The sequence below is a fragment of the Leptidea sinapis genome, chromosome 3 (assembly GCF_905404315.1).
Source record: "Leptidea sinapis chromosome 3, ilLepSina1.1, whole genome shotgun sequence".
NCBI classification, from domain to species: Eukaryota; Metazoa; Arthropoda; class Insecta; order Lepidoptera; family Pieridae; genus Leptidea; species Leptidea sinapis.
This window is the reverse complement of record NC_066267.1, coordinates 18,462,370-18,478,045: the sequence shown is the minus strand read 5'-3', so window position 1 is coordinate 18,478,045 and position 15,676 is coordinate 18,462,370. Positions and strand designations below refer to the sequence as shown.

Below are 15,676 nucleotides of genomic sequence, written 5' to 3'. Positions count from 1 at the left end.
TTTGGAGTGAATGTTACACCTAGAAATTTTATATCACATGAAATAGGCAGTGGAATGCCATTGTATAAAATGGGAGGCGATGCGTTTTCGACCAATAACAAAGACTTTTGATTTGGTTGGATTTACATTTAAATTAAGATAAGAAAAGTATTGATATAAATTTACAAGTGCTTCATTAATAGTAGCGGCTAAATTAATCAGATCAACTCCCGATACATAGACGACTAAGTCATCTGCATACTGTAGGTTTACTATATTTGGCCCCAAAATAAGGTTTAATCGTCTTATGTACATAATAAAAATTAAAGGAGACAATATTCTCCCCTGACAAACACCTAGAGAAGAAAATCGTGGTCCATACAAATGTTTATTAAATTTTACATATACTTTTCTGTTAGTCAAAAAGGATTGCATCCAATTTATTATTTTACCTGGTATCCCTAACATTGATAACTCGTCACAATTCACGGCAATATTTACACTATTGAAGGCACCTTTTGGCCTATGGACTTGCATCCCGTGCCACTAAATAAATTAGAAAAAAAAAATGAAGGCACCTGAGATGTCAAAAAATACAGACAAAAGATACTGATTACCTACTTGCTAAACATTGATGCGCATCAAGCTGTAACTGCGCTATACTCTCCCTAGAAGACCGACCTTTGCGAAAACCAAACTGATTATTAGGCAAAAGACAATTTTGTTCTATAAAGAACTCGAGACGTTGTTTTAGAAGCTGCTCAAATATCTTCCCAACACAAGACGTGAGAGCTATAATAGGTCTATAAGAGTCAGGTAACATTTTATTTTTGTCTGGCTTTAAAACTGGGATTAAACAGTCTGTTTTCCATTCTGCAGGAATAGTATTCTCCTTCCATAGGCGATTAAGAATATTTAAAAAGATGTTGAGACTGTGGCAATTAAGTTTTTTGAGTGAAATATATGGAATGGTATCAAGACCGAAAGATGTATCTCTTCTAGTAAATAAAGCGGATTTTAGTTCTTGTAAAGAAAAGGCTCTATCAAATATTTATTACTATCATTAACAACATTTACATAGTTTGTTAACTCATTTGATACAAAGTCAGAAGTATACTTTTGTAGAAAATCTGGAATCCAACTATCATTCAACACACTGTCAGGAATATAAGTTTTGTTAAATTTGCGCATGTATTTCCAAATTGAAGACAAAGGAGTATAGCGATTAAATGAATTGCACAAGCCTATCCAGCTATTTCTTCTTTCACTTTTTAAGATAAGTTTTTTTAAAGCCTGCAATCTCTTAAACTCCACATAATTTTCATCAGTGGAGTTGTTTATAAATAAATGTAACCATTTTTAGCATTTAAAACTGCTTCTGTACACTTCTGATTCCACCAAGGCAATATTTAAAAGATTTTTGTGAACAAGAACTAGTAACATTATTACTATTAGAACTTTTTGAAAACAGACAGCTAGGGATTGACTGCTTGGCAGCAGAAAGTAAAATATTACAAAAGGAATTAAAAGCATCTATTGAAGAAAAGTGTCAAATTTAACATCATCCAAATAAGAAACAAGCAAGTTACTATAAATATTCCAATTCACCTGCTTATAATTTGGGTGAGTGGGCAAATGTAGATTATTACATAATGTGTTTTGCAAACTACTACTATCACTACTTACAGCCATTTTTATTATTACAGGGAGGTGATAACTACTGCCCAGAGGACTGTCAATAACTGACCAGTCACATAAAAGAGCCAATGATGGAGTTACCAAAGTTAAGTCAAGAGCATTAGGAAGCCAAGATGGAGATCCTATTGTGGTAGCTTGACCATTATTCAGAATAACAAGACCATTCTCATCTATAACCTCTAAAACATCTTTACCTCAAGGCAATGTATCAACACATCCCCACAACATGTGATGAGCATTGAAATCACCTGCAAATATCATTGGCTTTGGAATGGACTTAATTGAACTGTTTAAATTGTTTTTATTAAATGGAGGATTTGAATTGGAAGGACTGTAAAAACTCACAATACTCAGTACTTTGTTATTAAATTTAATTTTAATGCAAACATTTTGTAGAGCACTATCAAAATATGTATTTATATTAGAAAATGTGATATTATTATGAATAAAAATTGCTACACCATTGTGTTTATTACCACTATCATTCCTTATTGTGTTATAGCCTTTTATTAAAAAATACTGATGTGGTTTTAACCAAGTTTCCAAAATTATAGCAATATGGATATGATTTTCAAATAAAAACCTTGTAAAAATAAGCCTAATACTAATAATACTTTGAGTGTTCCACTGCACTTTATTCAATGTATCTATAATAACAATTAACTAGATGTCTTTTTTCTAAAAGTGTTATTCAGAATTTCCTTAATACTATTTGAATTTATAGTTAACTTATCTTTATTCGTACAAATCTGTAAAACTGCTTCAACCAAGAGGTTCATAAATTTGTCAGATTTTATAAGATTGCTCAGGTGTGTGTCAATATACTTTGAGTTTAATTGAGGGAAAGCAGATTCATTGAAGAGATCTGAGTATCTAACACTACGGGACTTCACTTTGTTTTCTTCAATTTTTTGTTTTTTCAGAGGACAGGTGGTTGAGATAGCTATGTGATCTCCACCACAGTTGGCACATTTTGTTAAAGTTTTTGGACATGTTTTAAAATTGTGATTGTCAGAACATATGGAACAAACTTCATTGTTTCTACAAAATTTAGCAATATGGCCAAATTTCATACAGCATAGACACTGTTTAATAGAAGGTACATATACATTAACCTCATGCCTCCAGTGATCAAGTGTTACATACTCAGGTAACAATGTTGATGCAAATGTGACTGCAACAGTTTGCGTTGGAACAAAGGAGACAACACCCTGTGGGTCCTTTACTCGCCGAATGAATCTTCTCACAGCAATAACTTTTTTACTGGATGCAATTAATTGATGAATTTTTTTGTTGGAGTAATCAGTGGGAACAGAAGTAAGAACTCCAGTGACCTCCGTTTCAGAAGCCGGAATTGAGGCAACCATCTCCAACTCGCTAAGTAACTTTTAATTTTTTAAAAATACATTCGCATTGTTAGGCAGGTCAAAGGTAACACCAACTTTGAAAGCATTAACGGACCTCAGGTGCAACACACCCGATACGCAATGCCTCCTAATTCCATTTGACAGACCCAACCTGTCCTTGTCTGATATTTTGACTTCACCCTGCTTGCGATTGAGAAATACAATAAATTCCTTCTTATTTGAATTTTCGCCGTACAACCTATAATAATTTGTCGCTCTATAAGGGGTATACTTCTCTTTATCCTTTCTTCTTCAATGACACGTTCAGTCACCTCCGCATCAGATACCGAGGATTCGGATAGGGGCAGTTCGTCTTCTGGTTCTGCGTCGCTCTGGCCGTTCTTCGGCCTTTTACCTGTACGCTTCCCCATGGCGATGGGGAAGCGCACTTAACAATTTATATATACAAAAATCGAATATTTATAAACCAGGATAAACAATTTACAAGAATGAAAAATATATGCACAATGAACAATAATTTTAACAATTTTTTTGTATAAGCGCGCCTTCCTTCGTACACTCGTTCCCGCCAAGCTGTTAAATAACATTTTTTTTTTTTATATAATTCGTTCTTTCGAACAGGCTATAGCCAGGGGCCTTACTGCCTTGTCGTTAGTATTTTCATTTCTTTGGTATTTATTATTTTCACTATTTTGTTTTACAAAAAGTCCAATCCAGTTTTCTCATTTTATCTTACATCATTTCCATTTTCCTTTTCCAATTATGTATATTCGATAGCGAATATTTATAGTAGTTTCTTTCATCAAATCCAATCCAGTCTTTAAGTCATCAGTTATTTTACCATTTCCGTTAATATATAATTCTCTAAAGAATATTTTCCATATTTTCCTTTTAGTAAGTCCAAATCAGTAATATAGTCTCTAATAATTTCCCCCTTTTCTTTAAGTCAAATCCAGTGTAATTTGCATAACTTTTTAGAATAATACCTACCTATTTACATTATCTGTTCAGTTCGCGAATTGCGCTATGCTATTACTAGTTGTATATGTACAAGTTATAACGAATTTACATAATTATAAACAAATTTACAACGTATGTATCTACAAATTACAATGTATTTACAGTACTACATACAAATTTATACAAGGACACATAAGTTGATGTGTCCTTTAATAGATCTATTACTGAGAGCGGGATTATATTGGGTGCACCATATATTTCCAGTAGCTCATCCATCAGCACAAGGCGCTGTATGCCAAAGGACGAACAATCAAAAAAGATGTGATCCAGAGACTGATCTTGTTGCTTATTACAATTGTCACAAAAAGGAGAGGAGACAATTTTTTTGCGATGAAGATGAAAATTCAATCGATAGTGACCAATACGCATTCGTGTTATTGTAGTATAGAACTTTCTGTGAGCGTAATTTTTAAACTTACAAAACCAGGGTGTGCTATTAACGGGATTATCTAACAAAGTATACGAATGAGCCTTATTTTCAACTTCTGTACAATTATACCAATATCTTCCCCAAAGAAGAGTCATACGCTGTTTTAGATTACTTATTATATCTGTATGTGGTATGTTAATGTCTAGATCTTTGCAATCAGGATATAGGGATAGATCGGATATATCAATGATAGTTCTAGCTAGAAAATCAGCGCTTTCGTTTCCTGCTACTCCTATATGGGACGGGACCCAAACGAAATCCACTTTAATATCGATTAAACATAGTTCGAACCACAATTCCTTTATAACAAAAATGAGGTAATTGATGTTAGCACTCATTTTGTTATTTGACAAACTTTTTAACGCACTCATACTATCACTAACTATTACCCACTTCTTATTAAGTTGATTTTGTTTCTTAATATGCTTTAAAGCAAAAAGAATAGCGACGGCTTCAGCAGTAAAAATACTGGCATATCTATTAATCTTAAAGCCAATACCCTTCCTAATTTCAGGAAGGTAGATTGCAAAAGAAACATTATTATTGTTTTTGCGCCATCCGTATAAACAAATTTACAATTAGACCATTCTGACAATAATACATGAACCTCCTCTTTTGAAGTTAAATTTGGATCTATTACAACATTAATTGCAGAATATTTACATCGAAAAGAACCTGCATGGCAGGGAAGTATATCATTATTCCGATGAATATTTAAATCTTGTAGAAATTGAAAAAATGAAGAAAAATCTTGCAAGATAAACAACTGTCTCTGAAATGAAGACGATTGATAAGCAATAAGATTCTTAAGAAGATTGTTCGTCGGCAAGCTATAGAGCTTTCAAATAAATCTTTCTTTAAGATAACTAAATCTAATACACAAAGGAGGAAGGTTGGCCTCGATTTGCATAGCAGCTATTGGGCTAGTTTTAAGTGCACCCAATATTGTACGCATACATTTATTTTGTATTTTATCCAGACTATTAACAATTTTGCTGTCTGCGGCGAAACAATGAAAGCCACATTCAAAATGACTACGAATAAGCGATTTATACAAAATTAACAATATTTTAGGGTCCGCTCCCCACGACGTTGCACACAAAGATTTTAATACATTATTAGCTTTATTCGCTTTAATTATAACACTATCTGTATATTTTTTCCAAGTAAGTTTTGGAGTGAATGTTACACCTAGAAATTTTATGTCACATGAAATAGGCAGTGGAATGCCATTGTATAAAATGGGAGGCAATATGATGCGTTTACGACCAATCACAAAGACTTTTGATTTGGTTGGATTTACATTTAAATTAAGATAAGAAAAGTATTGATATAAATTTACAAGTGCTTTATTAATAGTAGCGGCTAAATTAATCAGATCAACTCCCGATACATAGACGACTAAGTCATCTGCATACTGTAGGTTTACTATATTTGGCCCCAAAATAAGGTTCAATCGTCTTATGTACATAATAAAAATTAAAGGAGACAATATTCCCCCCTGACAAACACTTAGAGAAGAAAATCGTGGTCCATACAAATGTTTATTAAATTTTACATATACTTTTCTGTCAGTCAAAAAGGATTGCATCCAATTTATTATTTTAACTGGTATTCCTGACATTGATAACTCGTCACAAAGCACGCCAATATTTACACTATTGAAGGCACCTGAGATGTCAAAAAATACAGACAAAAGATACTGATTACTTGCTAAACATTGATGCGCATCAAGCTGTAACTGCGCTATACTCTCCCTAGAAGACCGACCTTTGCGAAAACCAAACTGATTATTAGGCAAAAGACAATATTGTTCTATAAAGAACTCGAGACGTTGTTTTAGAAGCTGCTCAAATATCTTCCCAACACGACGTGAGAGCTATAGGTCTATAAGAGTCAGGTAACATTTTATTTTTGTCTGGCTTTAAAACTGGGATTAAACAGTCTGTTTTCCATTCTGCAGGAATAGTATTCTCCTTCCATAGGCGATTAAGAATATTTAAAAAGATGTTGAGACTGTGGCAATTAAGTTTTTTGAGTGAAATATATGGAATGGTATCAAGACCGAAAGATGTATCTCTTCTAGTAAATAAAGCGGATTTTAGTTCTTGTAAAGAAAAGGCTCTATCAAATATTTATTACTATCATTAACAACATTTACATAGTTTGTTAACTCATTTGATACAAAGTCAGAAGTATACTTTTGTAGAAAATCTGGAAGCCAACTATCATTCAACACACTGTCAGGAATATAAGTTTTGTTAAATTTGCGCATGTATTTCCAAATTGAAGACAAAGGAGTACAGCGATTAAATGAATTGCACAAGCCTATCCAGCTATTTCTTCTTTCACTTTTTAAGATAAGTTTTTTTAAAGCCTGCAATCTCTTAAACTCCACATAATTTTCATCAGTGGAGTTGTTTATAAATAAATGTAACCATTTTTAGCATTTAAAACTGCTTCTGTACACTTCTGATTCCACCAAGGCAATATTTAAAAGATTTTTGTGAACAAGAACTAGTAACATTATTACTATTAGAACTTTTTGAAAACAGACAGCTAGGGATTGACTGCTTGGCAGCAGAAAGTAAAATATTACAAAAGGAATTAAAAGCATCTATTGAAGATAAAGTGTCAAATTTAACATCATCCAAATAAGAAACAACTAAGTTACTATACATATTCCAATTCACCTGCTTATAATTAGGGTGAGTGGGCAAATGTAGATTATTACATAATGTGTTTTGCAAACTACTACTATCACTACTTACTGCCATTTTTATTATTACAGGGAGATGATAACTACTGCCCAGAGGACTGTCAATAACTGACCAGTCACATAAAAGAGCCAATGATGGAGTTACCAAAGTCAAGTCAAGAGCATTAGGATGCCAACATGTGGTAGCTTGACCATTATTCAGAATAACAAGACCATTCTCATCTATAACCTCTAAAACATCTTTACCTCGAGGCAATGTATCAACACATCCCCACAACATGTGATGAGCATTGAAATCACCTGCAAATATCATTGGCTTTGGAATGGACTTAATTAAACTGTTTAAATTGTTTTTATTAAATGGAGGAATTGAATTGGAAGGACTAAAAACTCACAATACTCAGTTCTTTGTTATTAATTTTAATTTTAATGCAAACATTTTGTAGAGCACTATCAAAATATGTATTTATGTTAGAAAATGTGATATTATTATGAATAAAAATTGCTACACCATTGTGTTTATTACCACAATCATTCCTTATTGTGTTATAGCCTTTTATTAAAAAATACTGATGTGGTTTTAACCAAGTTTCCGAAATTATAGCAATATGGATATGATTTTCATATAAAAACCTTGTAAAAATAAGCCTATTACTAATAATTTTTTGAGCGTTCCACTGCACTATATTCAATGTATCCATAATAACAATTAACTAGATGTCTTTTTTCTAAAAGTGTTATTCAGAATTTCCTTAATACTATTTGAATTTATAGTTAACTTATCTTTATTCGTACAAATCTGTAAAACTGCTTCAACCAAGAGGTTCATAAATTTGTCAGATTTTATAAGATTGCTCAGGTGTGTGTCAATATACTTTGAGTTTAATTGAGGGAAAGCAGATTCATTGAAGAGATCTGAGTATCTAACACTACGGGACTTCACTTTGTTTTCTTCAATTTTTTGTTTTTTCAGAGGACAGGTAGATGAGATAGCTATGTGATCTCCACCACAGTTGGCACATTTTGTTAAAGTTTTTGGACAAATTTTAAAATTGTGATTGTCAGAACATATGGAACAAACTTCATTGTTTCTACAAAATTTAGCAATATGGCCAAATTTCATACAGCGTAGACACTGTTTAATAGGAGGTACATATACATTAACCTCATGCCTCCAGTGATCAAGTGTTACATACTCAGGTAACAATGTTGATGCAAATGTGACTGCAACAGTTTGCGTTGGAACAAAGGAGACAACACCCTATGGGTCCTTTACTCGCCGAATGAATCTTCTCACAGCAATAACTTTTTTACTGGATGCAATTAATTGATGAATTTTTTTGTTGGAGTAGTCAGTGGGAACAGAAGTAAGAACTCCAGTGACCTCCGTTTCAGAAGCCGGAATTGAGGCAACCATCTCCAACTCGCTAAGTAACTTTTCATTTTTTAAAAATACATTCGCATTGTTAGGCAGGTCAAAGGTAACACCAACTTTGAAAGCATTAACGGACCTCAGGTGCAACACACCCGATACGCAATGCCTCCTAATTCCATTTGACAGACCCAACCTGTCCTTGTCTGATATTTTGACTTCACCCTGCTTGCGATTGAGAAATACAATAAATTCCTTCTTATTTGAATTTTCGCCGTACAACCTATAATAATTTGTCGCTCTATAAGGGGTATACTTCTCTTTATCCTTTCTTCTTCAATGACACGTTCAGTCACCTCCGCATCAGATACCGAGGATTCGGATAGGGGCAGTTCGTCTTCGGGTTCTGCGTCGCTCTGGCCGTTCTTCGGCCTTTTACCTGTACGCTTCCCCATGGCGATGGGGAAGCGCACTTAACAATTTATATATATACAAAAATCGAATATTTATAAACCAGGATAAACAATTTACAAGTATGAAAAATATATGCACAATGAACAATAATTTAAACAATTTTTTTTGTATAAGCGCGCCTTCCTTCGTTCACTCGTTCCCGCCAAGCTGTCAAATAACAATTCCGCCCGCAAAGCGATTTTCAATAAATTATTTCTTTAAATTTTTGCTTGGATACTTGATATTTAAAGATAATCCTATTACAATTACTTACCATAGAGTCTTAAAAAATCGTATTTGACAAGCTAATTCACTCATACTACAGATTAAAACACAAAATAAATACGCAAGTCGACTGGGCCACTCTGGTTGCCTGGACGTTTGACTGTCTAAAGAAAAAAACCGCTCTAGTTGCCCGGACGTTTCAGTAGGTATCTCTGAAGTATTTTTGCATTTTGAATTAATTTCGTTCGTTTTCCGTGCTAATTATACTTCAAGAATCAACGTAATAAAGTACATATCTTTTTTTGTAAATAGTTTCCCACTATCTATCGATGTTTGCTGCGGCTGTCATCAGTAGGTTTAGTACAGCAGGCTCTCGCTACATGGCCAACAGTGCCAAAATGGCGAATATCAAACAGGCACAAAAACACTTTGACAGCCGCCAGTCCAGTTGTATATAGTAGAGGTGAGTAGACTTGGACTGTACTCGTTTGGTGTACCTAACCACGCGAACTGAGTACGTTCGGATGACTACTCCTTTACTTTCTAACACGAACCACCTACGCGTGAACTCGATTTGAGTGTACTCGAACTGTTTCTATGCGATTTAAATCTAAACTAATATTATAAAGGGGAAAAATTTGTGTTTTCGTATGTATTTTTCTAATATTTTTACACAAAAACTACTTGACAGATTTCAAAACTTCTTTCACCATTAGAAAGCTGCATCTTCACTGAGTAACATAGGCTATATATTACATTATAAAGTAGGGATTTCTTATAAACATTCAATAATATAAGGTGTGAAAAAATTTGTCATATAAAATCTGTCATCGCGTGCGCTGCGGAAACTATAGATGATAGAACAAAAAAATGTTCAGAGTGTTATAGAACGTATCAATCGTCCAACTACTGTAGTTAAGCCACTATAACTACTTCTTTACATTTAATAAAGTTCATAAAAGTGTGGACAATAATCAAACCATATTATTGTTCATACCTTTGTATTAATCCTTATCATTAAATGATATTTTATTCGTAAGACCGTATCAAAATCTGTAAAATACTTTTTAAAATATTAAAATTGGACATTTTAATTCTAACGAATTAAAAAATGTGAATCCAAAGAAAATAATGCAATAATAAAATAATAAAACAATATCTAAGTAAATAAAACAATATCTACTGCTTGATGGCAGAAATAGGCGCCGTTGTGGTACCTACCCATAATCTAGCCGGCTTCCTGTGCAGGAGCCTCCCACTGGTAAAAAGTCGCGGTAATTAAGATTTAGAAATTATTCTAACAAATATTATAGTTAAATGCTGTGGCCAAATAATATAAATAAAAAATATTGAATGTAACTTCTTAATAAACAATAATTATTAAACATATTTCTTTGACCCTGATGACTCTTCGATAACGTCTGTTCTCTGTACCCACAAATATTTATTGTTAACTTAATTCCGTTCAAAATGCTCTTTTATAATTACTTTGGGATTAAAAACATTTTATTATTAAAAAAATTTGAACCAGTAAAGTGTGTCTGGCAAGTGATACACGGATTTCATATTGAATTTTTTTTTAAAACATGGCTTTAATATATAGGTCGGTAAGTACAGAAATAAGGATCTATATTACTTCCTATCTGGTAAGAAGTAGCTATGTAAGTATAATAATATTACGACTCCGTGAGTTTTGACAGACTGACTGACTGCGAACTCGAAGAAGAAACGTTGGTTACTTACATAATGAAGTAATCTCTGAGGCAAGGCATTTCTTTAGCGTATTATTTTTATGCTTTTAAATTAGATTTGTAAAAAAAAATTATAAACGATGCGGAACTCGAACCCGCAACCTCTCGGGTTCCGTCCGAGCGCTCTTCCACTGAGCCAACCGTTCGAGTGACGTATGGTTAATGTTGGTATTTCTTTGTTAAACTCTCAGATTGTGGCTCCATGTACAGGACAGTACTATACAGTTAATAACCTGTTCAACCCCAATAATTGCATATCAGGAAATTGAGTTGAGATGTCGCTCTTACAATTCTAAACAATGTGTTTATTTAAAGTCCCTCTAAATTAAATTAAATTTGTAACCAAAATTTATGAACGATGCGGGACTCTAACCCGCGACCTCTCGGGTGGCTTAAACTAACCACTTTAGAATCGTAAATCTGTTTCTGTATAATACTAAGAAGAATCAATAAGGCCTGGTTTACTTGAAAGATATCCTTCCCTTTCACTAGCCCAGTGATTTTCAATCTTATTTATTTCGCGACCCCATTACAGCTCGAAAATTTCTAGCGACGCCCCTGGTCACATAAATAATATATAATTTTATTGTAAAAGAATGATTTTATGCACAAAGTTGAGTTTTTTGTATGTTCTTGTCATATGCTCTACTTTTTGCGATTATGGTAGATTTAGTACTATAATAGAAATATTTATAGTGACAAATAAAATAAAATCATATGTTATGATTTTATAGCGATACGTCACTCGAACGGTCAGCTCAGTTGGTTAGAGCACCGACACGGAACGCCGGAGGTCGTGGGTTCTAGTCCCGCATCGTTCATAAAATTTATTTGTGTATTAATCCTAGTAGTGAGGGTTATCATTTTAAAAAAACATAACAAATTTATAGTGACGATTAAAATGCGCTTATTTTAAGCCTAATTGAATATAGATTATTTGACTTTGAAAGAGTGGACGTGTTTTGGATTAAAAGAAAACAAGAATATTCACAGCTGGCAAGGGAAGCTCTAAAACTGTTAGTATCAGTCGCCACTTCAAACGTGTGAATTGACATTCAATGGTGGACATTAAAACTAACAATATTATATTAACAGTTTAAACAATACATAAAGCTCTAATATAACACACAGTGACAAACGATTAAAGAAACAAACACAATAAAGTTTTTGGGCCTTTATTGCGATAGCAATTGTAACTGGAAAGCTCAATGTGATACAGTGGCAGGCAAAATAAATAAGTTCGTTTTCGCTTTAAGAAGGCTCATACAAACTGTATCCTTTAATGCTGCACTTACTGCATACCACTGTTATATTGCGTCAGTTTTACGGTACGGGTTAATAATATGGGGAAGTCCACTGATATTTCTAATGTTTTTCTGGCACAAAAATAATGTATACGAGCTTTATGCAATGTCAGTCCTCTAGAATCGTGTAGACCATTATTCAAAAAGCACCGTCTGTTAACGCTTACTGGTCTATATATATTAGAAATGTTCAATAAAAAACATGGTGAACTTTTTAAACCACCAAAGGACTTTTCCATATTAGGATTAAGAGATCCAACTCGCCTTCTGATGCCATACTGTAGAACAGCGCTTCATCAAAATAACTCAAATGTTATGTGTATTAGGGTCTTTAACCACCTTCCAAAGAATATTAGAGAGATGCCTAAAACAATAATGCATAAAAAATTAAGATTATGGCTAATAGGTAAATGCTTTTATAGTTTAAAAGATTTCTTTTGCCAAAAATAATAGTACTTAAATGTTATTTTTGAGAGGTACCTACAAACTAATGTTGATTTTATATTATATTATTGAATTAAAGCTATGTAATGTGTATTAATGACGTATAAATATAAAAATTCCAATATTGTCAATCAAATATTTGTATGCCGATATATTGCCGAATTGTGCTGTACACTTATCAATTGTTAACAACTATGTGACCACGATTCATACAAATAAATCATTTCATTTCATTAAAAAAACAAGCTAAAAAGCACAAAATTCTTTTTGGCATTCGAAAATTTCCGAATATTAGATAAATAGGTTAAAGATAGTGGTTGAAATTTAAAAGTAACATCATTTCCTGCCTTATCGAGGATAGAGGAAAATTATATAAATTAACAAAAATCTTATTTAGCAAATTGAAAAATGGAATAATTTTACCAAATTAATGTATTGTCATCGGTCCTCGATTAATCTACGAAGTTCGAACGAAATCTGACCAGTTAAAGTGGGCCTAAATCGCGCCCAAATGAGTCGCTTACAAACAAATATACATACAAGTGAAGCTAATAAAAAGCGCGTAAAAAGAGAAGTAGACTTCAATCAGAAAATTATTTCATTTTTATCATGAAAATAGCAACCTATATTGACAATTTTTTAAAAAGTAAACAAGAAACAATTTTAGTGTGAAGGATTCACAAAATTGTGTTTTTATTGTAATCTACCTTGCCTTTTTCCTTATGTCGGCGACCCCCCAAATCTTTTCAAAAACACTACACTAGCCAAATCGCATACTCTATTTCGGTCTATAAGCTTAGACCCGGCCTGAGACGAACACATACTGTTTACAAATTATTTTATAAAAATATTTGTAAGATGCTGCATCCAAAATATAAAATTATAAGTACTCAGGGTCAAAGCAAATCTTTTTTATATATCGTGAACATTGAATAGGTATATTTATCGCAGCATCAACTTATATCAGGTTGAATTATCTGATTGTTTAAATAGAGGTTTCGTAATCATTATTTTCGTGACTACTGTTAAAGTTTTTCACTATCTGCATGTAGTTAAAAATACACTTTGACGATAACAATTCAATCAGTCACCACAAGTAACAGTCAGCATTCAAGAGTTGACGCATGATCCAGCCATCGCCCGTTCACACATACAGAATAATTTAAGCTTCTGATAATTGACATAAACTGTTCTTGCTTTTTCTTTTTTCACGTTAAATTATGATTACTTACTTTAACAAATTTAAACGAGATGATATTGTATTTTGTTGTACCCATGAAAACACGTGTACAAACTGACAATTTAATGACATTTGATTAAGTAGTTATGTCGTGAAAGGATTAAAACAAACAAATATATTTACAAATTCATTCTACCTACTACTTATCTGTGATTTTAGATTGATTCAAAGATTACCTTTTGCATACAAACATAACATAAATAATCGTATAAGTTTTGATATATACAAATGTATGTATGTACATAAGTAAGATCACGTAGACCCAACAAAATATTGACTGTTGTTTATTGACTGATACAAGAAATCCAAGCAATTAAAATAAAATATTTTATATAAAATGCACAGCAGAACCCTAATAGACACAACTTGAACACGTTATCAGAACAACTTGTTTAACTAAGATAAATTTATTATTTAATAACAAGCAGCTACTGACTTTAGTTGACTTTAGTTTAGTGATTTGTACCAATATGAACGTAGTTGTGACAGGAGCTGCGGGGTTTTTAGGCTCACGGGTCGCAGATTATTTGCTGTCGGAAAAATCACCAATAAAAGTTGCCAAACTTGTTCTTATAGACAGCATAACACCACAAACCAGGGATGATAAACCCGTGTCAACTTTTGCTCTGGACTTGACTGACCCTGCTGCAGCGGAAAAAGTTATCACTCCAGAAACAAATATAGTATTCCATTTAGCTGCTGTTGTTACCGGTCATGCTGAAGAGGATTTTGATTATGGCCTGAAAGTAAACTTTGATGTTACTCGAGTGCTAGTTGAAAGAGCTAGACATGTATCTCCAAAGATTCGTTTCATTTTTACCAGCTCTTTGGGAGTTTATGGTGGTGACATGCCGGAAGTTTTAGACGATAGGACAGCAACGACTCCGCAGAATTCCTATGGAGCTGCGAAGGCTATGAGTGAATTGTTATTGAACGATTATGGCAGAAGAGGTTTCGTTGATACTAGGGTTGTGAGATTGCCAACAGTAAGTGTGCGGGCTGGTGCACCGAATCGAGCAGTTACGTCTTTTGTAAGTGGCATAATACGCGAGCCTCTCAATGGCCAAGAAGCGATTTGCCCAGTGGACGAGAACTTAGAAAGTTGGATTACAAGTCCATACGCAGTTGTACGAAACATTGTTCATGGAGGAGCTCTGCCAAATGATGTCTTGGAGACTTGGCGAGTTGTAAACTTACCGGGAATTTGCGTTTCTGTGCGTGATATGTTGATAGCACTGCGGAAAATTGCCGGTGATGATGTAGCTAATCTGGTGCGATTCGAACGTGATGATTTCATTAATAATATAGTTAGCAGTTTGCCTACAAGGTTTGACAACGCACGGGCTCTTAAGATGGGCTTCGAAGTTGATGAAAGTATTGAATCTATTATACGGATGTATATTAAAAATGAATTACCACGTACGTATTCAAGATAATATATAAATTATTCTAGTAATGTATAACTCTTACTAATTTTGCTGGAGTTGATATATTAAAAAGAGTTTATCAAAGTTGCTGGTTTTATTCTAAAACATTTGAGTTTTTCTGCAATGGTTAACGTTTGAATCTTCTAAGTATCACGATTTCTTTTCCTATATTGTTTTAACCCCGAGAGAATGTGCATGTATGTGCTTCTATTTCTCATGCATTGTAATCCAAAAAATGGGTTGATTT

The 15,676-nt window shown here is 33.3% G+C and overlaps 1 protein-coding gene and 1 long non-coding RNA gene across 2 annotated transcripts; both read left to right on the top strand.

Moving 5' to 3' along the window:
• The first annotated feature begins 602 nt into the window (after positions 1-602).
• Positions 603-2,138, top strand: LOC126979030 (uncharacterized). Its single transcript, XR_007732739.1, has 2 exons — positions 603-1,602; positions 1,686-2,138. It is a non-coding gene; the product is annotated as an uncharacterized LOC126979030 (long non-coding RNA).
• A 12,294-nt stretch (positions 2,139-14,432) lies between these two features.
• On the top strand, positions 14,433-15,513 carry LOC126978931 (D-erythronate dehydrogenase-like). Its single transcript, XM_050828061.1, has one exon. It carries the CDS (start codon positions 14,473-14,475, stop codon positions 15,436-15,438), a length of 966 nt encoding a protein of 321 aa, XP_050684018.1. The 5' UTR covers positions 14,433-14,472; the 3' UTR covers positions 15,439-15,513.
• Positions 15,514-15,676: the final 163 nt, after the last annotated feature.